Genomic DNA, 24,842 nt, shown 5'->3' with positions numbered 1-24,842 from the left:
TTGGGTCTTTTCTGATGCAGGTTTGCGAAGTAAGTGGAACAAACTTGCTATCTACAGGGCTGGAGGGCAATATCTTAACATACATTCAAGGCAGGACGGGACTGTCTTGCAGCAACATGCATCTGACGAGCCATGCGAGACAGCAGCGTTCATCTTCAAGAAAATGGTTCATATTGCCGGGTTAGAGATTTGATCCTCGAGACCCCAACCTAATTTGTGCATTAACAAACTCCAAAACAGCTGCGAGCATTCAGGGGCTAATGCTCAACCGAAACCTCCGCATCCGGTGATGCAAAGAATCCGCAATTTCCCCCATCATTCGAATGGTATTCTTCACGAGCATGTGATAAAGTATTTGGTCTTACCTCAATGGAGACTGGACAGCACAACGTCTTCATAGAGAGAATGCAAATTCTATCTGCCAATCTGGTTGAATCCTGGGACTTACAAGTGAGTAGTGGATTGCTGTTATAAAAGCCCCAGGTAACCCATGTCATTCTGAACCTGTGTCAAGAGCTTTTTCCCTATCCGCAAGACCTCTTTACTGGGGTGATATTCGAAGGCTCCCACGTCTTTTTATCTTTTACCTCGGGAAGCTTACCCTTTCCTAACTGACCATGGCTGAGTACAACGGGGAGGTCAACGGCAATGGCCAGACCAAGACCAGTGGCGCCAACGGCGCTAACGGCGAAGCCAACGGTTATAGAGGAGCTCCCCGCACCTATCAAGACTCATTCGAAACTCCGTATGGAGGTTCGACGACGGAGCCATACGAAGGTTACGACAAGAGTGACGGGATGTTCGACCCTGTCACAGGCACCTACCCTCGCATTTCTCGCCCCGTTGAGCTGATCCGCCCGTCATACGATGCCGTTGTCATCGGATCGGGCTACGGCGGTGCTGTCGCTGCCAGTCGCATGGCCAGAGGCAACAAGAAGGTTTGCCTCCTCGAGCGCGGTAAGGAGAAGTGGCCGGGAGAATTCCCGTCGAATATCCTGCAAGCCATGGGAGAACTTCACTCTTCAAATGCCACTACGGATGGTATCATGGGCCGCTTGGGCAAGTACGGAACACAGGGAGACCCGACTGGACTGTACCATCTCATCGTCGGTGACGGACAGAACGCCTTCGTCGGCAACGGTCTTGGTGGTACAAGCTTGCTCAATGCCAACGTTTTCCTGGAAGCCGACAACGGAGTTCTTGACCTTCCCATCTGGCCCGATAAGCTGAGGGGTGCCGAGAACTTCAGAAAGTGTAGGTTACGCCATCAATGTTCTCAAATTTAGACTAACAAGTTCCCTCACAGATTACGAAAGGGCTGCAGATGTGTTGGAGCCTGAGAGGTACCCCAAGGACTTCCCGAAGCTTCACAAGCTCGAGACTCTCGAGAAGCAGGCCAACCTCATGGGCTGGGGGGACAAGTTTTACCGCGTGCCCCAGACTACTCGGTTTGAGGACGGAGAAAACAGCACCGGTGTTTACATGCGCGCGTCCACCCTTTCTGGCCAAGACACTACCGGTCTCAACGACGGCAGTAAATCCACGACCCTAGTCAACTACCTCAGTGATGCCTGGAACTGGGGGGCTGAGATGTTCTGCCAGTGCGAGGTTCGCTATGTCACCGAGGCCCCCAAGGAACGGGGTGGATACATCGTGCACTTTGCCTGGCACGGAGGCAAGCGTGCCAACTTCAAGGGCATCTTCCACGAGGACCTCATGTGGGTCCATGCTAAGGAGCTGGTCTTCTTCGGGGCTGGCAGTATTGGCACCACAGAGATTCTTCTTCGCAGCAAGAAGTTTGGACTCAACATGAGCGAAGACGTTGGTCATGGGATGAGCGGCAACGGTGACATTTTGGCGTTCGGGTAGGCCACCTTGCACTCCGCACTTCAAGACTCCTTCGCACAAGCTAATCGGTTCAGATACAACACCAGCGAGTACATCAACGGCATGGGCCGCCCGGATCCCCCGCCAAATCGTCCGGTTGGTCCTTGCATCACGGGCGTGATCGACTGTCGTCACGGTCTGGACAACCCCCTGGATGGTTTTGTGATTGAGGAGGGCGCCATTCCCGCAGCCTTGGCCCCCTTTTACCAGAGAATGCTTACTCTCCTTCCTGGAAAGGTGTTTCCTCATAACATCTCCATCAAGGGAGCCATTGACCACGTGGCTGCGGCCGCCGGTAGCCGGGTATTTGGACCCTATTACCCCAAAGGCAGTACTGAAAAGACTCAGTGTTACCTGATTATGTCCCATGACAGTAAGTCTTGATTAATTCTGCCGCGCATTCTGAGCGCTTCTGACCAAAACTTCTTCTAGGCAGCCAAGCAACTATGCAACTGCACAATGATCGACCTATGATAAACTATTCCGGCGTTGGCAAGTCTCACAGAGCCAAGAAGCTTGCGGGCTACTTGGCCAAGCTTACCAACCTGATTGGGGGCACCTACGTTGACAGCCCTTTCTACGCCGCTTTTGGAGAGAAGGAGATTACTGTTCACGCAATGTGAGTATTCTTGGTCGTTGAGTTATGCAATGTATCTGACACACATACAGCGGTGGCGCTCGTATCAGCGCCGACGGCACAGGTGCTAGCGGCGGTGTCAACGATAAGGGCCAGCTCTTCGTCGACAACACTGACAAAGTGCACAAGGGACTGGTTGTTTGTGACGGCACCATCGTCCCTGCTGCTCTCGGAGTCAACCCGTTCGCGACCATCACCGCCCTTGCTGAAAGGTCTGTCGAGATGGTTGCCGAGGAGTTCGGAATCGAGATCAATTTGGAAGAGAAGAACGGTAGGCCATCCCTAGTGAGGATGCTTTATGGATTGTTGCCAAATACTAATGGCCATTAGGCTCTCTGAACCTCTTCGCTGAGCCGGCGCACAATCAGTTCGAGGGCGATGATGATAGCCTCCAAGTGGCCAAAGTCAAGGAGATCATCAAGACTGCACGGGATGACAAGACCCCTGGCATCGCCTTCTCGGAAATGATGGACGGATGGATTCATTTTGGATCCGATTCGAAGTCACTCGACTTCGAGAGGGCCACTGAGACTGCCAGGAGCCGGGGCGAATACGCCAGGTTCTTCCTCAGCGCCCGATCGTGGAACACACATAACCGTAAGCGCTGGCCCCCGCAGCGATATACATGCATTCTGACTGTGTTGTTAGTGGTCAACGACAAAGAACACGAGGCCAATCTCACTGGGACTTTTACCTGTCCAGCTCTTGGCGGAACCTGCATGGTGCAGGGGGGCAAGTTCCAGTTATTCAACGACGATCCCAGGTCTCCGGACACCATGAACCTCACCTACAACTTCCTTGTGTCTCAGAAAGACGGCAAGAAGTTGCACTTCAACGGATACAAGGTGGTCAACTCGGACGTGGTCTTCAACCCTTGGAACCTCTGGAAGGCGACTACAACTCTGTACTGCACCATCACCGAGGTCGACGAACACGACCAGTCCATCCCAAGCGAGGTCCGGGGCAAGGGCGTCATTCACATTCGGCCGAGTGCTTTCCTCCAGGAGTGCACCACCATGGAGGCGACCGGTTCGAGCCTTTACGCCAAGGTCACATCGACCGCCAACTTCTTGGGGTACTTCACTGCCAAGGCGGCTAGCGCATTCCTCACACCGTTCATCCCGCAGATGTGGCCTTCTCTTCCTTTCCATAGCTACGAGAACCCAACGCCGTGGTCGGAGGAATGCACCGTCGTGGCCAACGACCGCGTCAGGACGAAGTTGTACATGTGGGAGCCGCAAGGCAATGGCGGGCAGCAGTCAGACAATGCCCCGATTGTGCTCTTTATCCCCGGTGCCGCTGTCGACCATCAGATCTTCGCCCTGCCAACCATCAAGGAGAACGCAGTCAAGTACTTCCGTGAGAAGGGCTACCGTGTTTACTCGATGGTGCACCGGGTGGGCAAGACCGTGGTGGCACAACAGAACTGGACCACGTACGACGCTCGCCGCGATATCCACGCGGCGCTGAAGGAGATCCGCAAGAGACATACCATCATCGACAAGATGGACGGCTCCGGCCCGTCTCACATGACCTACGTGGTGGCCCACTGCGCGGGATCCGTTGCCCTGGCTTCCGGCCTCCTCGACGGCACAATCCCACGCCAATGGCTCAGCGGTGTCACAGCGTCGCAGGTTTTCATGAACCCCAGGTTCGCCAAGGTCAACACCATGAAGGCCAGCCTCCCTATCTCCATGGCCAACATCTACAACCTGGTTCAAGGCAAGTGGTTCGACTGTTCCAGCACTCCCAACGACGGCTACATCCAGCAGGCTCTCAACCAAGTCCTGCGATTTTACCCGGTCGGCCACCGCAATGAGATTTGCAACTCGGTTGTCTGCCATCGCAGCTCTCTTGTATTTGGCCGGTAAGTTGTCCAGATGCACTTTGATCGCCATTCCAATCGCTGACAATAAACCATACAGTCTTTGGTCACACAAGGGTCTCAATGAGGCCACTCACTCCCAGCTGGAGAACTTCTTGGGAGGCACCTCGATGGCCAGCCTGAACCACCTCATGTACCAGGGTACCCACGGAATTGCGACGGACTCTCAGAACGAGAACCTCGTTACGCCCCAGAACATTGCCCGCCTCAAGGGCCTGGACATCTTCTTCTTCTCCGGAACCGAGAACGACGTATACGCCCCCGATAACACCGATACCTCGTTCACCACTCTCAGCGAGGCCAACGGCGGGGTATGCTACGAGAGGCAGGTGTTCCCGGACCGCGGCCACTTGGATGCGTGGATGAGCCCTACTGCTCACAAGGATGTGTTCCCCCGCGTCCTGCACCACATCAAGAAAGTCGAAACCAAGAACCACCACCACCAGGAACTGAAGAAGGTTGCTGGCCAATATTAAGGAAAAGACCCCCCACACCCGGAAAGGATGTTGTTCCGAGACGTTATTGCTATTTCCTTTGTGATATCCACCCCCCTAAAAAGAATGCTTCTAGCAGCTAACCTAATATGAAAGAACTCATTTGTACAACAGAGGTTTCGCCTAGATATCCTAATAAAACAAGATACACCAACAAAATGTTATGGCACGTTGGTGGCGAGATGTGAGCAGACTGAGACATGGCAAAAAGCAAAGGGTCCCAAACAGACGGGTTTGCTCTGTAGACTTTTCATACCTGCGACAGTCCTCCCAAGCTCCTATGCACCAACCGGCTGGTCCGTAACGTCGGCTCGCTCAAGGGTCCGTAATATCGGTTGCCACGTGCTCTGTCGCTGCGTCTACTGAAATTAGACTTTTGGTGACTGAGAACACATTTTTGTAATTAAGCGCCTAAACCCTAGCAAAACTTTTTATTTAACCTCTACTATAAGGTATAAGGATGTAGTGATATCCATACAGTAGACTGCAAAGTAACTAAACTCCTAGACCTTATAGACAACATAGATCTTACTAGCTAACTTTAACTAGGAACAATCACATACAAAGAGGGAGACCACTATACAACCATCTGCCTAATCACCGTAGGCCTTATCAACAGATGATGAGATATGAAGTGGATCACAATATCAACCATGATTCTACAGTGCCATCTACGTTGCCTTCGGTATCAGCGCCATAGCCAGGCCCGAGTCTGCTTTGTATTTCTTCCAATGGGAGTATCCAGATGACCCGTACTCTTGAGGACTCCTTGACCGCGTCATGGTCATCTACGGGGTGCGCGACATCTTCATGGGTGGAGCGCTCTTCGCTACCACACTCTTTGGTACTAAGAGTTCTTTGGGTGCGACCTTGATCGCGGTAAGTGCGATTCCGGCTGTGTATGGTCTGGTGTGCAGGATGAACGAAGGAGAGGAATAGGGACGTTGGGCGTATGCGCCGATATTGGCCTTTGTTGCTGCGCGCAATGAGTCTGGCTTGCAAGGTCTCATCCGACCTCTGGGCAGTCTCGCCTTCAAAGCATGGACAAGTGGAGGTGCTTTACCGGTTCGAACGTACACATTGCAGGTAATCAGGACGAGTTCGCAAGAAAGAGCCTAACTCATAATGCTGGTTACAACGTCGACTACTCTATCTTCTTCCCATTATTTCATGATGAACCCAACGCCTTGTTCTTCAATGCTGTGGAAGCCGTTTCTGCTAGTTGGAATAAAGACCCCGACGCCATGATCTCTAGCACGCTCACCTGCAAGCCCAGCAGCTGTCTAAACCACCGCCTCAGCTCAGTCGCCATCAGCGAATCAAGGCCAATCTGCGCCAAACTCAAGCTCGTGTCGACATCTTCGCCAGGCTTGAGCATAAAGTCGTACACCTTTGCACCAATCTCCTGCGCCAGGAATTCGATGTTCGCTTTGTCTGAAAGAAGATCCGGGGTCTCCGAGGCTTGGTTCAAGAATGTCTTGAGAGCACTAGAATCACCGCCCGACTCGTCGGCCTGCCTGTTGCGGATGTTGTGATAGGCACCCATGCGGCGGTCGCGTCGCCAGTTGCAGCGGTTGTTGGGATCCTCCAGATGAAGTTCGGATCGAAGACCCATCACAACCTGGCTCTCGTTCTTCCAGGCCTTGGGCGGGCGGCTCGACGGGCTCGCCTCATACGCAGCCAGGTTTCCCTTGGCGGCAAGGATGGAGTGTTCCACGTAATCAAGGTACTCCTTCTCGCCGAGGAAGTAGATGCCCTGAGCTTTGGTGTTGCGCTGGGCAACGGCACTTTCAGCGACGAAGCCTACGCCCTTGATGGGGCAGATGTTCAAGATGGCAGTCGGCAGGCCGAGCCCGAGACGGTACTGGGTGAAGGCTTCAAGGTATGTGCTTGCGGCGCTGTAGTTGCCTTGACCCGGCTGGTCGACGACGGTGACGACGGAGCTGGCAAGCCAGAAGAAGTCCAAAGGCTGGCTCTCGAGCGCGTGGTGCAGGTTCCAAGCGCCGGTGACCTTTGGCTTTGCCACTTGGTCCCATTGTTCCCAAGTCATTTCGACCATCGGACTGTCTCTCAACACCATTGCCAGATGGAACACGCCCTTGATCGGCTTGGATGATGCGCTGACAGCAGCCTTCACATCCTCCATGTTTTCAACTCCACCAGCAACCGTTACAACCTTGGCCCCCAGAGACTCAATCTCCTCTATGGCAGTCTTGCTCTCATCGCTGACGCCCGCACTCCGGGAAATGATTGTCAAATGGCGGGCGCCGTGCTCAACCAACCATGTTGACATGGACTTGCCCAGACCTCCGAGACCTCCCGTCAAGAGATAGGTAGCCTCCGGGTCGAACTTGATCGACTTTGCAAGCGGCTTGGTATCGACCTGAGCAGAGAGGTCGTCCATCGACACGATGACCTTGCCAATGTGGCTGCCATGCTGCAAGTGACGGAATGCATTGACAATATCACTTGCATGGAAGTGAGTCTGCTCGGGAATGGGACGGATATGTCCTTGCTCCCAATAGCCGAGGAACTGTTCCAACAGCTGGCGGAAGTACCTAGGTCTCTTTCTGGCAAACTGCACGCCGTCAAAGCCGACATACTGCCGGCTGCCGATGAAGGGGTTGAGATCTAGCTTGCCGTAGCCTAGAAGATCACGCTTTCCAATCTCGATCATTGTGCCGAATTCTGCGACGCACTTCCATGAAGCATGAAGCAGTGGCCCCGTCAGAGAGTTGAGCACGAGGTCGACACCGCGACCGCCAGTCTCTCTCATGACGCCGTCCAAGAAGGACTCGTCTCGGGAGTTGAAGATGCGGTTGCGCGGGATACCGTAGGTGCTCACGAGGTACTCAACCTTATCGGGACTTCCAACTGTAACGAAGATCTCTGCTCCGATCATGCGGCAGATCTGGATGGCAGATAGACCGACACCACCACATCCAGCGTGAATCAGGACCGACTGATCTTTCTGGAGGTGGCTGATGTTGATGAGGCCATGGATCACGGTCGCGAACACAACCGGAACACCTGCTGCGTCTTGGAAGCTGAGGTTGTCAGGAAGCTTGGCGGCGTGGTAGCGTTGGAGAACGGCCTTGGTGGCCAGACACCCCTCGGGTGCAAAGGCGAAGACGCGATCGCCGACTTTGAACTCGTTCACGTCTGAGCCGACGCGAGTGACGACTCCGCCGAGTTCAATGCCGAGCTCCATCTGGACGCTGCCAACAGGGTTTATGACACCCACTAAGAAACATAAAGTTAGTAAATGGAAACGAGAAACGGGTAAGGGTACACGTACTGGCCGTGAGAACATCCTTCAAGTTGAGACCGATGGACTTGGGCTCGACTTCGATGGTGTCGGCGGGGATGGACTGAGGCAATGCTTGCTCAGCCCAGGACAGAGACTCAATGCTGCCAATCTTGCCAATCTGCAGAGAATGGATGGTCTCTTGGCCAGCGATGCTCCGCTGCGACAACTCCTCCTGTAGCGAGAACGGATGGTACCTGCCGATGCAGATCGTGCCATTGTCGACGACGAATTCCTTGTCGGACACCAGATTATCATCATCCTCCTCGCGGCGAATCTTCCCGAAAACCTTCAGGACGAGATCGTTGAATTGGGGCTCATCTTTGCTGATCTCCAACGTATGGAAGGGAACAGCCAGCTCGGTGCGGATGGTTCTGGCAGCACCGATGGTTTGCGCCGAGCGAGGATCCTTGCACTTGACCTGGACGGGGTTCGTGAGCCAGAGAAGATTCTGGTCAACGCCTTGTCCGCGGATTAGGTCTCGGAAGGAGTAGAAGTCGTCTTGGTTGATGTTTTCAAAGAGGTTTCTCTCGATGTCGACGCAGGAGATGATGTCTTGGTCCTTGGGGAGGGGGTCGCCAAGGCCGATACGGGTGACTGAGAATCCGGCGTCCTTCAAGGAACTAGAAAGCGACCGTGCGACATCACCTTCAGCATCAGTAGTAACCAGAGTTACCGATGTTGTTCGCGGAGGCAAATCTCGGCATTTCCTTGACATGATGGTGGTGCAGCACATATACGGCGCATCTTCATCATAGACGGCCGTCTCGACACCGGTGAAGCCAGAAGCGAGAAGCTCGTCGTGCCAACGCGAAGGAGGGACGTAAGGGGCATACAGACGACCATCATCCTCACCGAGCCACCACCCGACGAAGTTGCCAAAGATGTACGTCGGAGAGCGGAGCTCAGTGCAGATCTCGGTCAGAACGAGAGCACCGCCCGGCTTGAGGACCTTGCTTAGGTTGCTCAAGGTGTCTTTCAGCGATGGTGTCGCGTGGACGACGTTGGCCGCGAAGATGACATCGTAAGAAGACTCAACAAAGCCCTGCTCGAGAGGGTCCTTGGAGATGTCGAACACCTTGTACTCCATGTTTGGAGCATATGCGAAGCGCTCCTTGGCTTGCGGGAAGAAGCCTGCGGAAACGTCGGTGAAAGTATAGCTGGAATACCGGGGAAGCCCACCCTCGTGCATGAGGTCGCGCAAGATGAGCTCTGTCGTACCACCGGTGCCAGCGCCGACTTCCAGAATGCGAAGCTTCGGCTTGGTGCTGGACATCAGCTTGACGAAGTCACTGTAGCCAAAGCTGACAGCATTGTACAGCTCAGCTAGAACGCCGCCCTCCATCAATATGTCAATGGTCTCGGCTTCGCCCTTGAAGATGCGCTCGGTGTTGTCGACGACACGCTTGAGACCTTCGACAAGGCCGGACTTGTTGCCGTTCAAGAGTCTCCTGTGAAGATCTTCCAACTTGGCGCGGCGCTCTTCACGGGTGAGCTCCAGGTACTTCGCAGAGTCTGGGACCAGCACGTTCCCTCCCTCCCTCGCCCCGTGAACCTCCCTTTCGATCCAGTCTCTCAGCTTCGCAAAGTGAGGTTGTGTGGGGCTCAGTCCGCGAAGCCTCTCGCAACTCTCGATGATACAGAGCAGGGTCAGTGCCTCGATCATTCGAGCCTCTTCGCGATCGGAAGGCGGTGGCTTAAACAGAGGGGCGACGTCAACGAAGTCAAAGTCCGGAAGCCATTCGAGTCTGGCGGCCGCGTACTCATCATGGTCAGCGTCGTCGCACTCCTCAAGAGCAGTGAGCTTGAAGCCGCTGAGGCGCAGGGCTGTCTTTCCGTCGGAAGCGCACTCAACTCCTTCTGACTCGGTGGCGGAAGCTCCCCATGCCCTCGCGGTCAACGAGCCCTCGCCACGGCGGATATCCAGACTTCCGACGAGAGTCGGGACCGACAACTGCGTGACGTTGCGTCCGAGACCCTTGGCGTAGGAGAGTATCAGGAGCTGGAAACAAGCATCGATGGCCACCGGATGCATCACATACGGCTTTCTCATCTCTTCGTCGGGCACAATGATATCCGCCGAAGCAAGAGCCTCGGTGGTTGATGACGTGACATTCTCCAGGCGGCGGAACTCGGGACCAAAGTTGATGCCGACCTCTCCCATGTAATCGTAGAACCGGGAAGAGACCACCTTGCGGGGGTAATCTTTGCGGACAAGAGTGCTTGGGAGTTCATCATAAAGAACCTTGACCTGTCCTTCGCAATGCTTCGTCCAGGTGGCTCCGCTGTACGATGCAATGGTAAACTCGAACCACTCTGAGTGATCGGAGTCCGTCAGACGGTGGCGGCGCAAAGTCGTCATCAACTCAGCTGCCTTCTCGTGGTTCAAAACCAGGGCCGAATGAGCTACAGTGTGCCTGATGCTGTAGCCCGCATTGACCCCAGTCATCTGGCGGACTGCTTCACCAGCGATTGCAACGTAGCCGGCAAAGGGATATACGATGTCTTGTTTGACCTTGTGGTCAACGATCCATGGCTCGTCTTCCAGAGACAGAATGTTGCGCCACTGGGGCGCAGTGTCAGGCGACTCGGGAACACGGGCTCCCAGGAGGGCATGGTGAGGATACTTGCGCTGTCGCCATGCCTGGGAGACTCTGCTTTCATACCACAATGAGAGAATGTGGTCAAATGCATAGGTGGGTAGATCGTTGAGAGTCTTGCCACCGGAGTAGAGGGCGCCGAGGTTGAGTTGGACGCCTTCTTGGAAGAGCCTGCCGTAGCAGGAGAGTAACGTCTTGACGCCATCATCTCCTCTGATGAGACAAGATGCATAGTTGCATGGACGAGAGGCTTGGGAGCAAATCTGTCGCAGTGGTCCGGCGAGCGCTGAATGGGGGCCGATTTCCAAGAAGAAGCCATCACCTTGGCTTTCGATGAGGTGGGAGACCGCCGTGGAAAACCGGACCGGAGAAACCAGGTTGGTTCGCCAATATTCGGGACTGAAACAAAAGTCCTGTTCTAGCACCTGGCCTTCCACGCTCGAGAAGAACAATGAAGTAGCACATCTGGACCATGCTCCAATGTTCTGAAGTTCAGCCTCCAGAAGTGCGGTATAAGTCTTCCCCAGAGCAGCCATGTGATCTGGAAACCTGTTAGTACTACGTTTCTTCAGAGTTGGAGGATACATACGTGAGTGGTATGCCATGTCAACCTTCAAGGGACGAGCCAGCACGTCAGGCATTTCAGCCTTGATTCGTGAGACGACCTCCATGACCTTCTCCTTATCACCAGAGATGGTGCTGCTTTGAGGGCTGTTCTCGCATGCCACGACGACGCCATCGGCGAGGAATTTGGAAACACCCTCTGGGCCCAAACCAACAGCAGCCATGGCGCCAGCAAGTGTCTGTTGCTTGGTGACATAACCGCGGTAGTATGCGCAGATGATGGCTGCTTCCAGAGTGATGGCACCTGCGGCGTATGCAGCTGCGATCTCACCGCTGGAGTGTCCGACGACTGCGGTTGGCTTGACACCCGCTTCCCGAAGCCTGTTGACAAGCGCAAGTTGGATGGCCGTGCACAGAGGTTGAGATAGCTCCGCTGTGCCGATTAGACTCGTGGCGGCAGGCTTGAGAAGTTCATCTGGAACGCAGTGTGAGTGGTGTGTCTTTCAATATCAACGGCTTCTGCTTACCAATGATAGACCATCTTGGCGGATGTGCAAGGCCCTTGAGAACTTCATCCATTTTCTTCAGACCAGCTTCAAACAGAGGATCAGTAGCGACCAGCTGCTTGGCCATCTCAGGCCACTGGGCACCCTGTCCACTGAAGATAAAGTAAACATCGGGGGCTTTGCTGGGCGCTTTCACAGGAGCTGACGTTTCGATAATATTCTCGCCATGGGCAATGGTGAAGGCTCTGTGGGGCAGAGCCTCTCGCTTCGTTGCCAGTGTGTAGGCGACGTCTCGCTGGACGACATCCGGATGCAAAGTGATGAACTCCTGGTATCGCTCCACCTGCTCCTTCAGCGAAGCAGCGGTGTTCGCGGACACAAGCAGCAACTCGGGGCGAGATGTCCCATGTCCATTTGCGACAGGCCTCTCCTTACCGTAGGACTCGAGGATAACCTTCAAGTTGTTAGCTTCATCGAAACCAGTTGAGGGACATCGTCTTACGTGGGCATTTGTGCCACCAATACCAAAGGAGTTGATGCTGATCCGCTCAGCTCGGTCAGCTGGCCAGGGTGTTGGCTGAGTAGGAACAACAAGTTTCTTCTCGGCGAATGGTACTGGAGAGGAAGTCAATCCCAAGCTATAAGAATCACAAAACGGTCAAGCGACATACTCTTGGGGTTCGGCTCGTTGAACTTGATGTTTGGCGGGATGGTCTTGTGCTCCAGGGCAAGAACCGCCTTAATCAAGCTGTTCAATCCCGAAGCACCCTCGGAGTGACCCACGTTGGGCTTGACGGAGCCGATGTAGACGCCCTTCTCGCCAAAGACCTCGCCTACCGCTGATGTCTCAATCGGGTCACCGGTCGCAGTTCCGGTTCCGTGGCACTACATCCAAGGTCAGCAACAGGTAGGAGTGCGCAAGGTCGACGAGGGTACCTCAACGTAAGCAGTCTGAGATGGGTCCAAGCCGGCATCCCGGTAGACCTTCCGCATCAAGGCCTCCTGAGCTACCTGGTTGGGTGTGAATAGTCCCTGGCTGTGGCCGTCGCTGTTGGCTCCTGTTGCTCTGATCACAGCTCGGATGGCGTTGCCGTCACGAATGGCTGATGAAAGAGGCTTGATGTAGATGGCGTTGATTGCTTCCGCCCGAGCGAAGCCGTCAGCCTTGGCATCAAATGACTTACATGAACCATCAGGGGACAAGATTCCTTCAGACGTAAAGGCAGCGGTGGTGGTTGGGGTCATGATCAAGCTGGTCCCCCCGATGATAGCACCGGTTGCATCGCCGTTTTGAATCGACCGGAATGCTTCATGAAGCGCAGCGAGTGAAGCGGAACATCCAGTCTTGATTGTCATACTAGGGTCGTCAGCGAGTGGTGGATGGGTCTGGGGCTATTCGACATACCTAGGGCCCCTGAGATCGTACTCGTACGAAACACGGTTCGAGAGCATGAGGTCGCCATTTCCAGTGGCAACGTAGCCTAGTCCACCTTGATGCTGAGTCTCCTTACCAGCGATCTGCGCCCAATCGTCTCCAAAAGTGCCAACGTAGCAGCCGATGCGCTCCCCGCGATATTTGGTTTCGCCGGCATCTTCGAGAGCCTCTCTGGCAACCTCGAGGAGAAGTCGTTGCTGGGGATCACACCTCTCAACCTCCTTGCGAGACATTGAAAAGAGTGAGGTGTCGATGCGGGTGAGATCGTCGGTGAGGAAGTATCCAAACCTGGTCTTGATCGTGTTCTTACCGCCAAGAGAGTCGTTGAAGCCATCAATGTTGTAGCGGGTGTCTGGAATCGGTCCCCTGGCATCCCTACCATTCACAAGGAGGTCCCAGTAGTCAGTAGCATTCCGGATGCCACCGGGAGCACGAAGTCCAAGGCCGCACACGGCGACGAGGAAGGGCTCTGAAGACGACTGGATGTATTCTCCCATGATGCCGGCGGTTGTGACTCGTGATGATGAAGAGTCCAGAAAAAGAGGTTGGATATTTCGACGGTTGAGCGTCTGTTTATGCGAGCAGTATTACTTAATTAGATGAGATGAAGGTGAGATGGTTTGAATAGCCACCGCATTCGCCGAAGCGACGTTGGTGTTTATTTAACATCAAATCATGATGGCGCCCTTCATGACTACTTCACGATTGATGCTGGTCGAACCTGGCTCAAACCTCCCCCTTCATCGTGCGACCGGGTCCGCGAAATGCTGCGATGAGGCCGAGTCATGGAATCGCCTGTTGAAGCTCAAAATTCTCCATGTCTACATTCTAGACTTCTAGCCTGCGTATCAGCTATGGACCTTTCACGAAGTATGGCAGATGTCAGCCCACGCCATGCGTGATACGAACGCCGACGATGCGTCAAAGTTGCAAGCGATCTGTGAACCGTTGGAACCGACAGCGGTGAACTCTTGTGGTGGACTACGGTAGGGACCGTTACCCATGCTGCGATGAGCCCGTCAATTCTTCAGCCATGGTTGGTTGAGCGCTTAGCTCGTCTGCTGAACTCCTCAAATTCACCGAACGAAGTTGCATCGGTGGATTACCTGCACAAAAGCCCCAGGCTTAGGCGAGTACCGACCGATATCTACTGATCCGTTGCCTTGGGATTTGAGATCTCGCTGAAGCATGGCGCCATTCAAGACTAACGAGTAACAGCGCGATTCATGTTGCTGGATGCTCCGAGTGGCTCTTAGTAACCATCTTACCACAATCATGGTTAACTGCCAGGCTGCACATCTTCCCAGAGGTTATTCGCTTCACCATGGCGCTTTCGTTCGCTTAGTTCTTGGTGGATTAAAGAATCATGGGTTGCGCGACTCAGTCAGCTGCAGTCGGATTCATAGCGCAGATTCGATCGGACCAGAAGTTGACTGATGGGACATTTTCGGGAATCCATCCATGGATGGGTCAACCGCTCTAAGCCCTGTGCAACGGCTCACTTTGACCCACCTATGGGCAGTTTCGTGAAAAGTGCCGGGCCATGTATTCACCAGAAACAGAGCCGTGGCAACGTCAAGGGTCAAGCGAGACCCGGCAGAGTAGACATCTATGCACGTTGTTCGTCGGATGTTTGGTACCGAGTGGTAATACCAACAGTTACGTTGATCTTATGATCATGCAAGTAAACATGGAACACGGTGCCACGTTGTGGGAAAGGAAACACGGCATATTAACAACGGCACGGCAGACGGTTTAAATCTCGGTATGGCTTATGGTAATAGTTGTGTCGATTTTCCAGCATTTCACATTGCCCTCTTGATGCGTCATTCCTAGGCTCCCCAGAGACGAACCTCCGTGCTCATGTCGCCCTCATTTCTTTTCTCGCTACTGAACATGTGGGATCAACTTTACATCCCACCGAATGTCACGGCTGCTGCCCTTGCACTATTGGCTGTAGCCGCTCTGTATTTGTCTTTCCCATCTCAACGAGCACATCTCAAACACCTACCCCTTCTCAACCCTAGCAAAGGTCTCCCTTTGTTTAACATTGAATCCAAAGTAAGCTTTCTCATGTTAACGGGCCCGTTGGCACCATTTAAGCTGATCTTGCATCTTTTTTCTAGCGCGAGTTTGTATTTAACAGCAAAGAGCTCCTGGCGAAGGGACGCAAGCTATTTCCAAAAAGCCCTTACCGCATGATCACCGACCTTGGCGAGATCGTGTTCTTGCCAGTTGAACAGACTGATGAGATCCGTAACGATCCAAGACTCAGCTTCGGCTCAGCCTTTGGTGAAGTATGTGATGACAACAACTGACGAAGGCGGACTCGATGCTGACGCTTGTGTTGAAGGACTTCCACGGACATTTACCTGGGTTTCAGGGCGCTGCGGTAGACAGCTATGATGATGCAGTTCTACAAACCTTGGTGCGAAAGCAGCTCACCAAGTGCATCGGTATGCCTCTCAGCAGTACCCTGCCGGTATGAAAGTTTCTAGTTGCTTACAAGAAGTAGCTCAGATAATTGAGCCCGTCTCAGCTGAGGCCGCTCAAGCTCTAGCCGACAAGTTTGGAGACTCTGAAGGTACAGGTCGAACCCAATGATCAACAAGTTCAAACCGCTGACCCGTGTGAAACAGACTGGCGAGAGATGGAAGTAAAGTCCGTCGTTCTTGATACGGTTGCTCGATTGTCAGCGCGCGTGTTCTTAGGGGAGGAGCTGTGCCGCAATGAGGACTGGCTGCGAGCGACGAAGGAGTACACTGTGAACTTCTTCGTTGCGGGAACACATCTCCGTATGATCCCTCGCCCGCTGCGCCGGGTTCTCCACTGGTTCGTGCCCAAGTGTCGAGAACTACGTGCGAGCTTTGACGAGGCACGCCGCATCATCTTGCCCTACATCGAGAAGCGTCGTGCGGCTCGAGCGGCCGCTCTTGCAGCCGGCAAGAAAATTCCCGAGTTCCACGATGCGATCGATTGGGCTGACCAGGAGGCCGCCGCGAGGGGCGTGACCTACGATCCCGCCATACTGCAGCTTATGCTCGCTGTTGCTGCCATACATACGACCGCTGATTTGGTCACGGAGATCGTGCTGCAGTTGGCTCTGCATCCGGAGCATTTTGGGCCCCTCAGAGGGGAAGTCCTTCATATCTTACGCTCCGAGGGTTTGAAGAAGTCATCTCTTCACAACATGAAGCTTTTGGACAGTGCACTGAAAGAGGCTCAACGTCACAAGCCACCCGGAGTTGGTTAGTGAGCCCCTGAACAGCAATGGTGTATCGTCTGGTGGAATTGACACAAATTCAGCATCATTACGAAGACGCGTCGAGAAACCCCTCACTCTGTCGAATGGCTTGAACCTCAAAATAGGCGACAGGATCGCCATCGACACATACCGGATGGGAGATCCGGAGCTGCACCAAGACCCGGAGACGTGGGACCCCTACAGGTTTATCAGGATGGCCGAGCAGCCCGGCAAGGCCAACTATGCGCAGCTGGTTGTAACGAGCCCCGACCACCTTGCGTTTGGACACGGGGATCACGCATGCCCCGGAAGGTTCTTTGCCGCTTACGAGATCAAGATCATCATGTGCCATCTGCTGCTCAAGTACGAGTGGGAAGCATTGCCCGCTACCGATGTATCGCCGATGGTTCTGGGATTTACTAATGCCAGTAATCCCACGGCGAGAGTGAGAGTTCGTCGGCGCAAGCATGTTGAGTTGGACATGGATTGCTTGTGAAATGCTCCATGTAAATTTATTAAGAAGAGTTATGATTGCAGTTATGTCGCGTTTGGGAACTGGATGAATGCTCGGTGAAGTGATTCGGCCATCCCCAACGAAGAAGTCGCGAGCCCCCAATCTTGTTGAAGCTCTCTTCCCAAATGCCGACCAGCCGGAGAATGAGTTTGCCTCTATTGACCGAGTTCTCGATCTTGCTAACATAGTGCCCTTTGTCAGACTTTTCAGTCAATCAAGTGTTGCATGTAAGAATCCAGTGGAAATTCGGACCTGGCTATTGGGGTTAAAACAAGGATGGAAACAAGAACGAAATCAGGGACAAAATGTAGACAGAAGGATGAGTAGAAGAATGAATGGAAAAGCGGATGGGACAATGAACAGAAACATGGGAGGGAAATTAGGACATAAGACTGTTTAGCAACGAGCCATAATAACACGCCATTCGTCGTGACCAAAACGTATAGTTTTGCAAGCTACACCTACAAACTGCTAATTATACCAAGCTGAGCTGGCACAATCAAGTTCTACGATCCTTATACACTGATAACTGAATTTTCGCCTCTGAATAGCTCGGCGCCAGGCTCTTTTGTTATTCACCCGCACCCGAGCTCCTCTGGACACTCATGCTGAGCTCTTTAACCTTGCCAAGATCCACCAGGCCGGCCTCGAACTTCAGCCTGATGAAGTTCCAAGCAGGTCAGCCGAGAGGAACGCGCAACGGGACGCGCTCGCCGCGGCTGGCGATGCCGTAGATGGCCTCGGCGATGGCCGACGGCTCCGTCAGCCTGCCTGACTTGATCACCATCTCGACATACTTCTCGAGCACGCGACCCGGCATGCCGGATGAGGCACGGTGCGAGCCTTGCTGTGCCCTTCGAAATTTGTCCTGACGCCGCTCGGCTCCAGGATGCAAAAGTTGACTGTTTCTCGGGTCAATCAAAGGCCGGGGATGCACACACTCGAAAGAAGGAGGGGGGGCCTCTTTGTTCCACTGTGGATGCACCTCTCTCGCGACGGACTCGGTCCAGCCTTCGACGGCCCACTTCCCGGCGTGGTAGTACGCGTGGCCGGCAAAGCCGCACTGGCCGGCGAGGGACGAGACGTTGAAGACGACGCCGCCGCGGCGGCGGTCGGCGGACTGGCGCATGTTCTCGACGGCGCGCGTCGTCACGCGCGCCGTGCCGAAGAAGAGGGTCTCGAGCTCCCGGTGCGTCTCCTCCTCGGTCGCCGACTCGATGTCGCCCGAGAGCGAGTACCCGGCGTTGTTGACCACGACGTCGAGGTGGAAGCCCGGGCCGAAGTGGTCCTCGGCCGCGGCGAAGGCGTCGTTGACGGACGCCGCTGAGGTCACGTCAAGGGGCAGCTTCAGGATGTTCTTCCCCCTGTCGTCGTCGGGGAGGTTCGCGAGATCGGTGGGGTTCCGGGCCGTGGCGATCAGGCGGTGCCCGGGCTTGCTGGCGATCAATGTGCTCAAGACTTTGCCGATTCCGGAAGAGCACCCGGTGACTGGGTGGGGTGGTTAGCGTCAAACTTGTGATTTTTATATTTTTATTTCCATCAGAGCTAAAAACTGGAGACAAACTTAGCCAGGTCGCATCGGACGGAAGGGTGTACGGTTCGGAGTTGACGGGATTCATGTCTGTACTGGTTTATGAGTGTCCTTCAAGACCCGGTGGAGGTAAGAGGGAGAAGCAAGGCGTGATCTATGTTTGCCACCTGTGTGATATCATTTTCTTGGTGTCTCCAGGGGACGAAGTTTTGAACCTCTGCCGTCCATCCATCTGTCTTATGTCCTCCAGTCTCCCTTGTCAAACAAAGCCTTTTGCTCGACCGTGGCTCTGCGGGATTGGCTTGGAAAAAGCCTGTCGGGTTGGATTCCGAAGTTGACCGTCAGCACCTTGGCCCGGTTAGGCTCGCCGTCGCGGGGAGTGACTCAAAACAATTGCTGTGGCTTCGGGGAGCCGGAATTGGTATTGGAAGCAACTTCACTCACGCCGTGTTGCCCATTTCATTTCCGCACGATGAAATTGGCAGTATGCTACTGCCTGAGAAGCTTCGAGGCTGAATGAAAGAAGTGATCGAACATCTGGCGCTTAGGCTTTCCAGGTGGCGACTATTGAGATAACCTTGGAATTATCATAAATCTTGCTCATTGCCATTGAAATGATCTACATAGGGTTATGTATAGAGGGCTGAGCCGAAAAAAGCGGTACTATCTGGAGTGAATATCTATTCACAGCTCGGCATCGAGCCAACCAGCGTCCTTCTCCTTGTCAACGTAGTCAGCCAACCTCTCCTTCAGTTCCTCGACAGAAATCTCTCCGTCGACGGACCCGGTCTTGTGCTTGTGGGGAGGAATGGGAACGCGGGCGGGAACGTGAATGACGCCGTTCTTGGCGACAACGTCACCGACAGAGATGGGGATGTAGCCGTTGAGCTTGACCTTGGTCCAGCCGCCCCAGGTGGCCACGTCGACGGCGATGTTCTTGCCGTCGAGCAGAGTGGGAAGGTCGATGTGGTAGTGCTCCGTGACCTTGGCATCGTCCTTGTCATCTGGGCGGTAGTAGGCGTCGCTGTAGAGGGTGGTATTGGCGACGATCTGGTACTTGAGCAGCGCCTTGAGGTACTTCAGGCCGCAGTCGGTGTTGAAGAGGAAGGCGTTGGCCTTGAGTCCGAGGCTGTCGAAGGCGCGGTTCGAAGGGGCAAATACGGTGGTGCCCGTCGACTTGACGCCGTGGATGTACTTGACAAAGTCGGTCTTCTCGTATGCGAGAAGCAGCGTCGAGAATTTGGTAGGGAGCAGAGTGAGCTCACGGCCTACAAAGGGAGGCGGGATGATCAGGCTGTCAACGGCGTGGATGATTCCGTTGTTGGCACGCTGTGCACACGCACTCCCATCAGTTCTCTAAATTGACAAAATTCTCGGGGAATACAAACAACTTACGATGTTGACGGCGACAACCTTGGCGTAAAAGTTGACACGAACGCCACCGAGGCCGACGCTGATACGAAGGCGCTGGGGCTTACCACCTAGAAGCGGCTCGTCCAGCAGCGTGGGGAGCGTGTGGGTGCGCAAGACCCTCTTGGCGTCGTACTCGCCGATTCCGACGTGGTACTTCAGGATCGCCTCAATCACGTCCTTGCTGGGCTTCTTGTGGTGCTTGGGGATGTGCTCGAAAGCGCTGTTTGTGGGCACGAAGAGGGTGTGGTTCGCCTTGGAGCTCTTCAGGACCTCGACGATATCTTTGTAGTCGTTCACCAGCTTGGCAAACTCGGTGGTGTGCTCGCTCTCGGAGATCAACTCGTAAATAGACTTATCGGAACTGTCGTGTTCGTTGAGGAAGTGCTCTTGGAAGACGTCCTCGAATTTGTTCTCGACGGTGTCCTCGAGGGTGTGCAGAGCGCCCTCAATGTGTGCCGACAGGGAGTCGACGCCATCCTCGACCGTGTTCACGATGGAGTCCTTGGAAGGGACGCGGTCCCACCACGAGCGGCGATCACCGTTCTTGATGGCGGACTGCTCGAAGATCTTGGGGTCGGGGAGGATGAATGCGTTGGCCACGGCCACGCACGACAGGGCTGCAATGGCTTTCATTTTGATTCAGTATGCCGGATAACAGAAATAATCTTGCTCTAGGAACAAGAAGATGGAGAAGGACAACAAGAAAAACGCAACTAAAGGAGATGGGAAGGAGCCATGTCCTTTTTGCTCTACGGCTCGGAGGGGTCGGAGGCAAACGCTACCATACGCGGAACGGGCAGCCTCTGAAGCTTGCGCTAACAGCTTGTCAATCGACACGTCAGCTGACGTCAACGTGAACGGACAATGAGCGGCCGAGTGAAACTTTCCCCCGCTCAATCCCGCTCAATGGAACTCCAATCCCTCCCCCCCCCCCCCCCGGTCCTCGGACAAGCCGGGGCAGATCCAATACAAAACGGTTGGGGAACCGCGCAGTAGAAATCCGTTCGATGCGAGAGATGGGAAGGGGAGCCTAGGCTGAGTCCATCCGTTCTGAGGCCGTATTGAGCTCGTCATTGACTGTTGCCTCATGAAAGAATTGGGTGGTGTGATCGACCCAAGTGTGGGAGCTGGCAAGCAGACCAAGCGGCCGGGTCGAGCACAGCTATTAACTAAGCAAGCTGAGCTACCGTAGGTAGGTATGAAGGAAAGAAAGCTCTGTGGTCTGAGGCACCAGGTCCAATGCGTCATTCGTCTCACGTATGAAACCGTTTTCGTCCTCCCCCCACCATCGGGGTCTCGGGCTTGTCGGGCCTCCATCTATCGGCCAAAAAATCTCGCCGCCTCCGACCTGGCACGGCCCCATCGCGGATGCCCTGCCGAGTAAAGAATCTGGTGTTTCGAACCGCAGTTCCCCACAACCAAGGCCTGTCCAAGTAGCGAGCTATTATTCTATCCGACCCTGCGGCAGAAACATAATGAAACCACTTATATAAGACTGGGAGGTTTGATTTCTTATGATATCTCGGCAAGGCCTGCTATAATTACAAATCAATTGGCTACCAGACCTGCGTCGAGCTTCTTTTCCAATTGTTTGATGCTTGGTGCCGATTACGTCCAATGACCATTTTGTTCCATTCGTTTGTTAGAATCACCAGCAGAATAGTATCCCAAGTTCCCATCCGCCATGGGCAATCTACGATTAATTAATACTGACAATGTGTCAGGCTAGTATTGCTGTTGTTATCCGTTGGGGGCCTTGAACCCCTTCTTCTTTCCCTCTATCCTTTGAAACATATTTCCATCCATCTTTCCATCTATTCTCTGTAACGCTTGTATTGCCCCTCCTGATTCCATTCGCACATCCATGTCTGTCAAGGGGTATCCTGCCACCTTGGTGATATCCGTCTGTACTTAAGTCCAGTCTCAAGGAATAAACATACGGCCATAGCTCGGACGATGCTCTGGATGACAAAACACAAAGGTCAGCAAATGTTATCGGGTGTATTCAGAAGAGGACTTACGGCTTTCTTTTCTGGAAAGAAACTCAAAGACCTCGGCGGACCTGATGGATCATGGGCCTGGGGAGGATCGTTGCTGAACTGGAAGTCCATGGGCATGACGTAGCTTTGCGGATAAACGGGCGCCAATGGGTTGTAGTAGTAGATCCAATGCTCCGGATAGTAATTAGTACAGACTGGGTGATGTTCGGCAGAGGGGAACCCAAGCATCGATGGCACCAGTTGTCTGTAGGGCTAGAAATCGACCTGTCCGTAAGGGTTGATGTTGTTCAAGTGATAACCCAAGTATTGAAAGCTATATCCGTGATATTCATGGTAACTATTGTCCGAGTTAGGATCGATGACTGACCACTGGACAAATTAATGGGCTGGGGGGATGGGGGTGTGCTGCTGATAGCCAGGCACAAAGGGGATTGCCTCCTCGGGATACAGATGTGGAGGACGGTGCAGTGGAGGACACGTCATGACATCATGGTCGGCGACGAGACTTGCAACAACAAGGCAGGAGCCCAATATTCCTGGAAGGCAGGTGAAGCTGCCATAATTAGATTTGGGGGAACCACTCACAAAGAAAGGAAGGAAGAAAGTGATGAAAGGCCAAAGCAATCGACTCCAGAAACACCCTTCGTCAGGTTGCCATCCTCCTTTGAGATGTGGGCTAGTTGCTCCGCCGTCGGGTAAGTTCCACCGCGTCCTTTGGTTTCTTGTTTGAAGGAAAGTTGCGCCTCGTTGGCGAAGAAGAAAGCGCGGAAGGAGAGGTTCGCGGGTGGATGAAAGATTCTAGGCCGCAGGTGTGGCTAATTGACTGAGTAGGTAGGTAGGTAGGTAGGCAGGCAGTACCTACCTCTTCTGGCCCCTGCCTCATCTTGCGGGCCGCCAGATTTGCAAAAGCTTACAACCTCCTCGGGTCCTTCTTCTCGTTCAACGCTTCATTTTATGCCTCGGAAGAAACGAAGACAACTGCGTTGGCTTCTACTGGGGAAGATCATAGGGAAACTTACTGCTGCTTTGTCCACGAGGTGGCCGGGCTGGGCGTGGCATATCGCTATCCGCAATATACAGCCACGTCACCTATAACACTGGATGACCTGGAGCAAACTCGGCGAAGAAGACGATTCGGATGATCATCAGATCGTGCACCATACCTATGAATGTTTCCAACTGTCCATTGAGCTCTACTGATTGTCTTAATAACATCACATCGGGCGGCAAGGAGACTTGGGGCCTCAGTCAGAGTAAGGCTAGCTTGGTACTTGCCATTCGAGTTCCCGGCGAACCCTCAGTTTATTCATCTCTATCACAGACTAAAAACTTGATCTGGCCCAGTCCAACGTCCTCCTCCCTTATGTTTGACCTGTCAGCTTCCAGCCCAGCTACTATGCTCTGTAACTCATCCGCAAAATCCCAGACCGAGAGAAAGCCCCGTTGATCTGCTATCTCTTGGTCATATTCACAGAACTCATCCTCACTCGACACCTCATAGTACTTGCAGCCGATTCCCTCGAATACAATCCGCTCAGATGCTTCCTTCGCCGAGCTTTGCTTGGCTGCTTGGGTTTCCGTCTTTCTGCTTCGGAGACGGGGATCTACCAGCCAGGCCGTAATATGATATTCCGGTTTGTTAGCCTCGTGTTTTAGGTAATATGCCAGTGTGTCGTAAATTGTCGCATGATCTTGGGTTCGGTTAGCACTGGATCTACGTTGATCCCAGGACCACCAGTATTCACCGAGCTCGTAGAGCGTCCACGAAGGGTCGAACTCCATGGCTACATGACGGAAACCGCCCAAACGATGCCGCGGTGATGCAGAGGGCATAAATTCGCGTAGATGCCCCAGTTCGGGCCAAGAAGGATATCCTTGTATGTAGAAGAGGTCTTGTGCTGGCAGCAAGGTGAAATATTGGTGGCCCTCGTCGCTGTTCACCAAAAACGTGACTGGCAGATCGTCACACTTTGTGACCTGCTGCGCCTCTTGGTACGATGACAAGTAGGAACTCGCATAACTTGCCGAGAAGTTGTGTTGAAGGTGGTAAAATCCGTTCCATTTCTCAGATTCATACCGCCGATGCATCGCGGCACGGGACTCCTTGGAAGCAATCCAGAGGCCCCCGTCGATGGCATAGGCGGACCGATTGTGATTCCAAGAAGGCGGGGATCCTGCGTTTTCTGCCTTTGGAGCGCCAACGATGTCGCCTTGAGATCCTTGTATCCTCGGCATAAGATTTCGGCTAAAGGCCTGGGGGATCTTTTCAGACCGGAAGAGGGAGAAGAATTGGACACCACGGATTCCATGCGGACGAACTGAGTGGTCCCATATCAGGTTTCGAACCTCTCCGGGAAGGAGAGGAAAGAGGTGGAATTCTTTGGCGGTCATGGTGTGTTGTTGTTCACAGGAAATGAAGAGTCCGAGAGTGACGTGTTGGGGAGGAAATCGAGGTGGTGAAGGAGGGAAAAGAACACCGTATATAGATATGAGCTCAGAGGTATCTCCGGAAAGTAGGAAAATTCAAAATAAAGCTGCTGGTTTTGAAGATGACAAGGGAAAAACTCAGCATCAGGTACCGTAGGCAGAGCAAAGTCTAAGGTTTTGACTCTTCCCAAGAGTTGGTGCCACCTACTTACCTAGGTTCTCCACCAGGCCGCCACGTCGGGAATATTTCGATATGCGCGCCACGGTTCAACTTTGACGCACGAGAATCACGGCAGTTGAGTGTCAAGTTGAAGCACTGTGAATAACATGTTACGGAGCGACAAGTAATAGACCAATGGATTTGGTTCCAGATTGGAACAGGTTTGTCACGAGGCCTT

At 53.7% G+C, this 24,842-nt stretch overlaps 6 protein-coding genes across 6 annotated transcripts; 2 read left to right on the top strand and 4 right to left on the bottom strand.

Annotated features, from left to right (window-relative positions):
• Positions 1–617: 617 nt before the first annotated feature.
• GLRG_09076 (glucose-methanol-choline oxidoreductase) lies at positions 618–4,885 on the top strand (the record flags this gene model as incomplete). Its single annotated transcript, XM_008099761.1, has 8 exons — positions 618–1,254; positions 1,307–1,865; positions 1,923–2,260; positions 2,320–2,506; positions 2,557–2,795; positions 2,855–3,121; positions 3,173–4,391; positions 4,450–4,885. 8 exons carry the CDS (start codon positions 618–620, stop codon positions 4,883–4,885), a joined length of 3,882 nt encoding a protein of 1,293 aa, XP_008097952.1.
• Positions 4,886–6,071: 1,186 nt separating this feature from the next.
• Positions 6,072–13,812, bottom strand: GLRG_09075 (KR domain-containing protein; the record flags this gene model as incomplete). The annotated part of the gene is made up of 8 exons (XM_008099760.1): positions 6,072–8,146; positions 8,202–11,351; positions 11,400–11,849; positions 11,902–12,334; positions 12,383–12,495; positions 12,552–12,765; positions 12,817–13,237; positions 13,286–13,812. 8 exons carry the CDS (start codon positions 13,810–13,812, stop codon positions 6,072–6,074), a joined length of 7,383 nt encoding a protein of 2,460 aa, XP_008097951.1.
• Positions 13,813–15,178: 1,366 nt separating this feature from the next.
• GLRG_09074 (uncharacterized protein) lies at positions 15,179–17,055 on the top strand (the record flags this gene model as incomplete). The annotated part of the gene is made up of 6 exons (XM_008099759.1): positions 15,179–15,376; positions 15,442–15,612; positions 15,669–15,771; positions 15,831–15,899; positions 15,955–16,563; positions 16,622–17,055. 6 exons carry the CDS (start codon positions 15,179–15,181, stop codon positions 17,053–17,055), a joined length of 1,584 nt encoding a protein of 527 aa, XP_008097950.1.
• Positions 17,056–17,752: 697 nt separating this feature from the next.
• GLRG_09073 (short chain dehydrogenase) lies at positions 17,753–18,692 on the bottom strand (the record flags this gene model as incomplete). The annotated part of the gene is made up of 2 exons (XM_008099758.1): positions 17,753–18,561; positions 18,638–18,692. The coding sequence occupies 2 exons, from the start codon at positions 18,690–18,692 to the stop codon at positions 17,753–17,755; spliced, it is 864 nt and encodes a 287-aa protein (XP_008097949.1).
• A 596-nt stretch (positions 18,693–19,288) lies between these two features.
• On the bottom strand, positions 19,289–20,650 carry GLRG_09072 (fasciclin domain-containing protein; the record flags this gene model as incomplete). The annotated part of the gene is made up of 2 exons (XM_008099757.1): positions 19,289–19,933; positions 20,000–20,650. The coding sequence occupies 2 exons, from the start codon at positions 20,648–20,650 to the stop codon at positions 19,289–19,291; spliced, it is 1,296 nt and encodes a 431-aa protein (XP_008097948.1).
• Positions 20,651–23,319: 2,669 nt separating this feature from the next.
• GLRG_09071 (uncharacterized protein) lies at positions 23,320–24,408 on the bottom strand (the record flags this gene model as incomplete). Its single annotated transcript, XM_008099756.1, has 1 exon — positions 23,320–24,408. One exon carries the CDS (start codon positions 24,406–24,408, stop codon positions 23,320–23,322), a length of 1,089 nt encoding a protein of 362 aa, XP_008097947.1.
• Positions 24,409–24,842: the final 434 nt, after the last annotated feature.

Source organism: Colletotrichum graminicola (assembly GCF_000149035.1).
Source record: "Colletotrichum graminicola M1.001 genomic scaffold supercont1.45, whole genome shotgun sequence".
In the NCBI taxonomy this organism is placed as follows: domain Eukaryota; kingdom Fungi; phylum Ascomycota; class Sordariomycetes; order Glomerellales; family Glomerellaceae; genus Colletotrichum; species Colletotrichum graminicola.
This window is presented reverse-complemented; position numbering and strand designations above follow the sequence as displayed.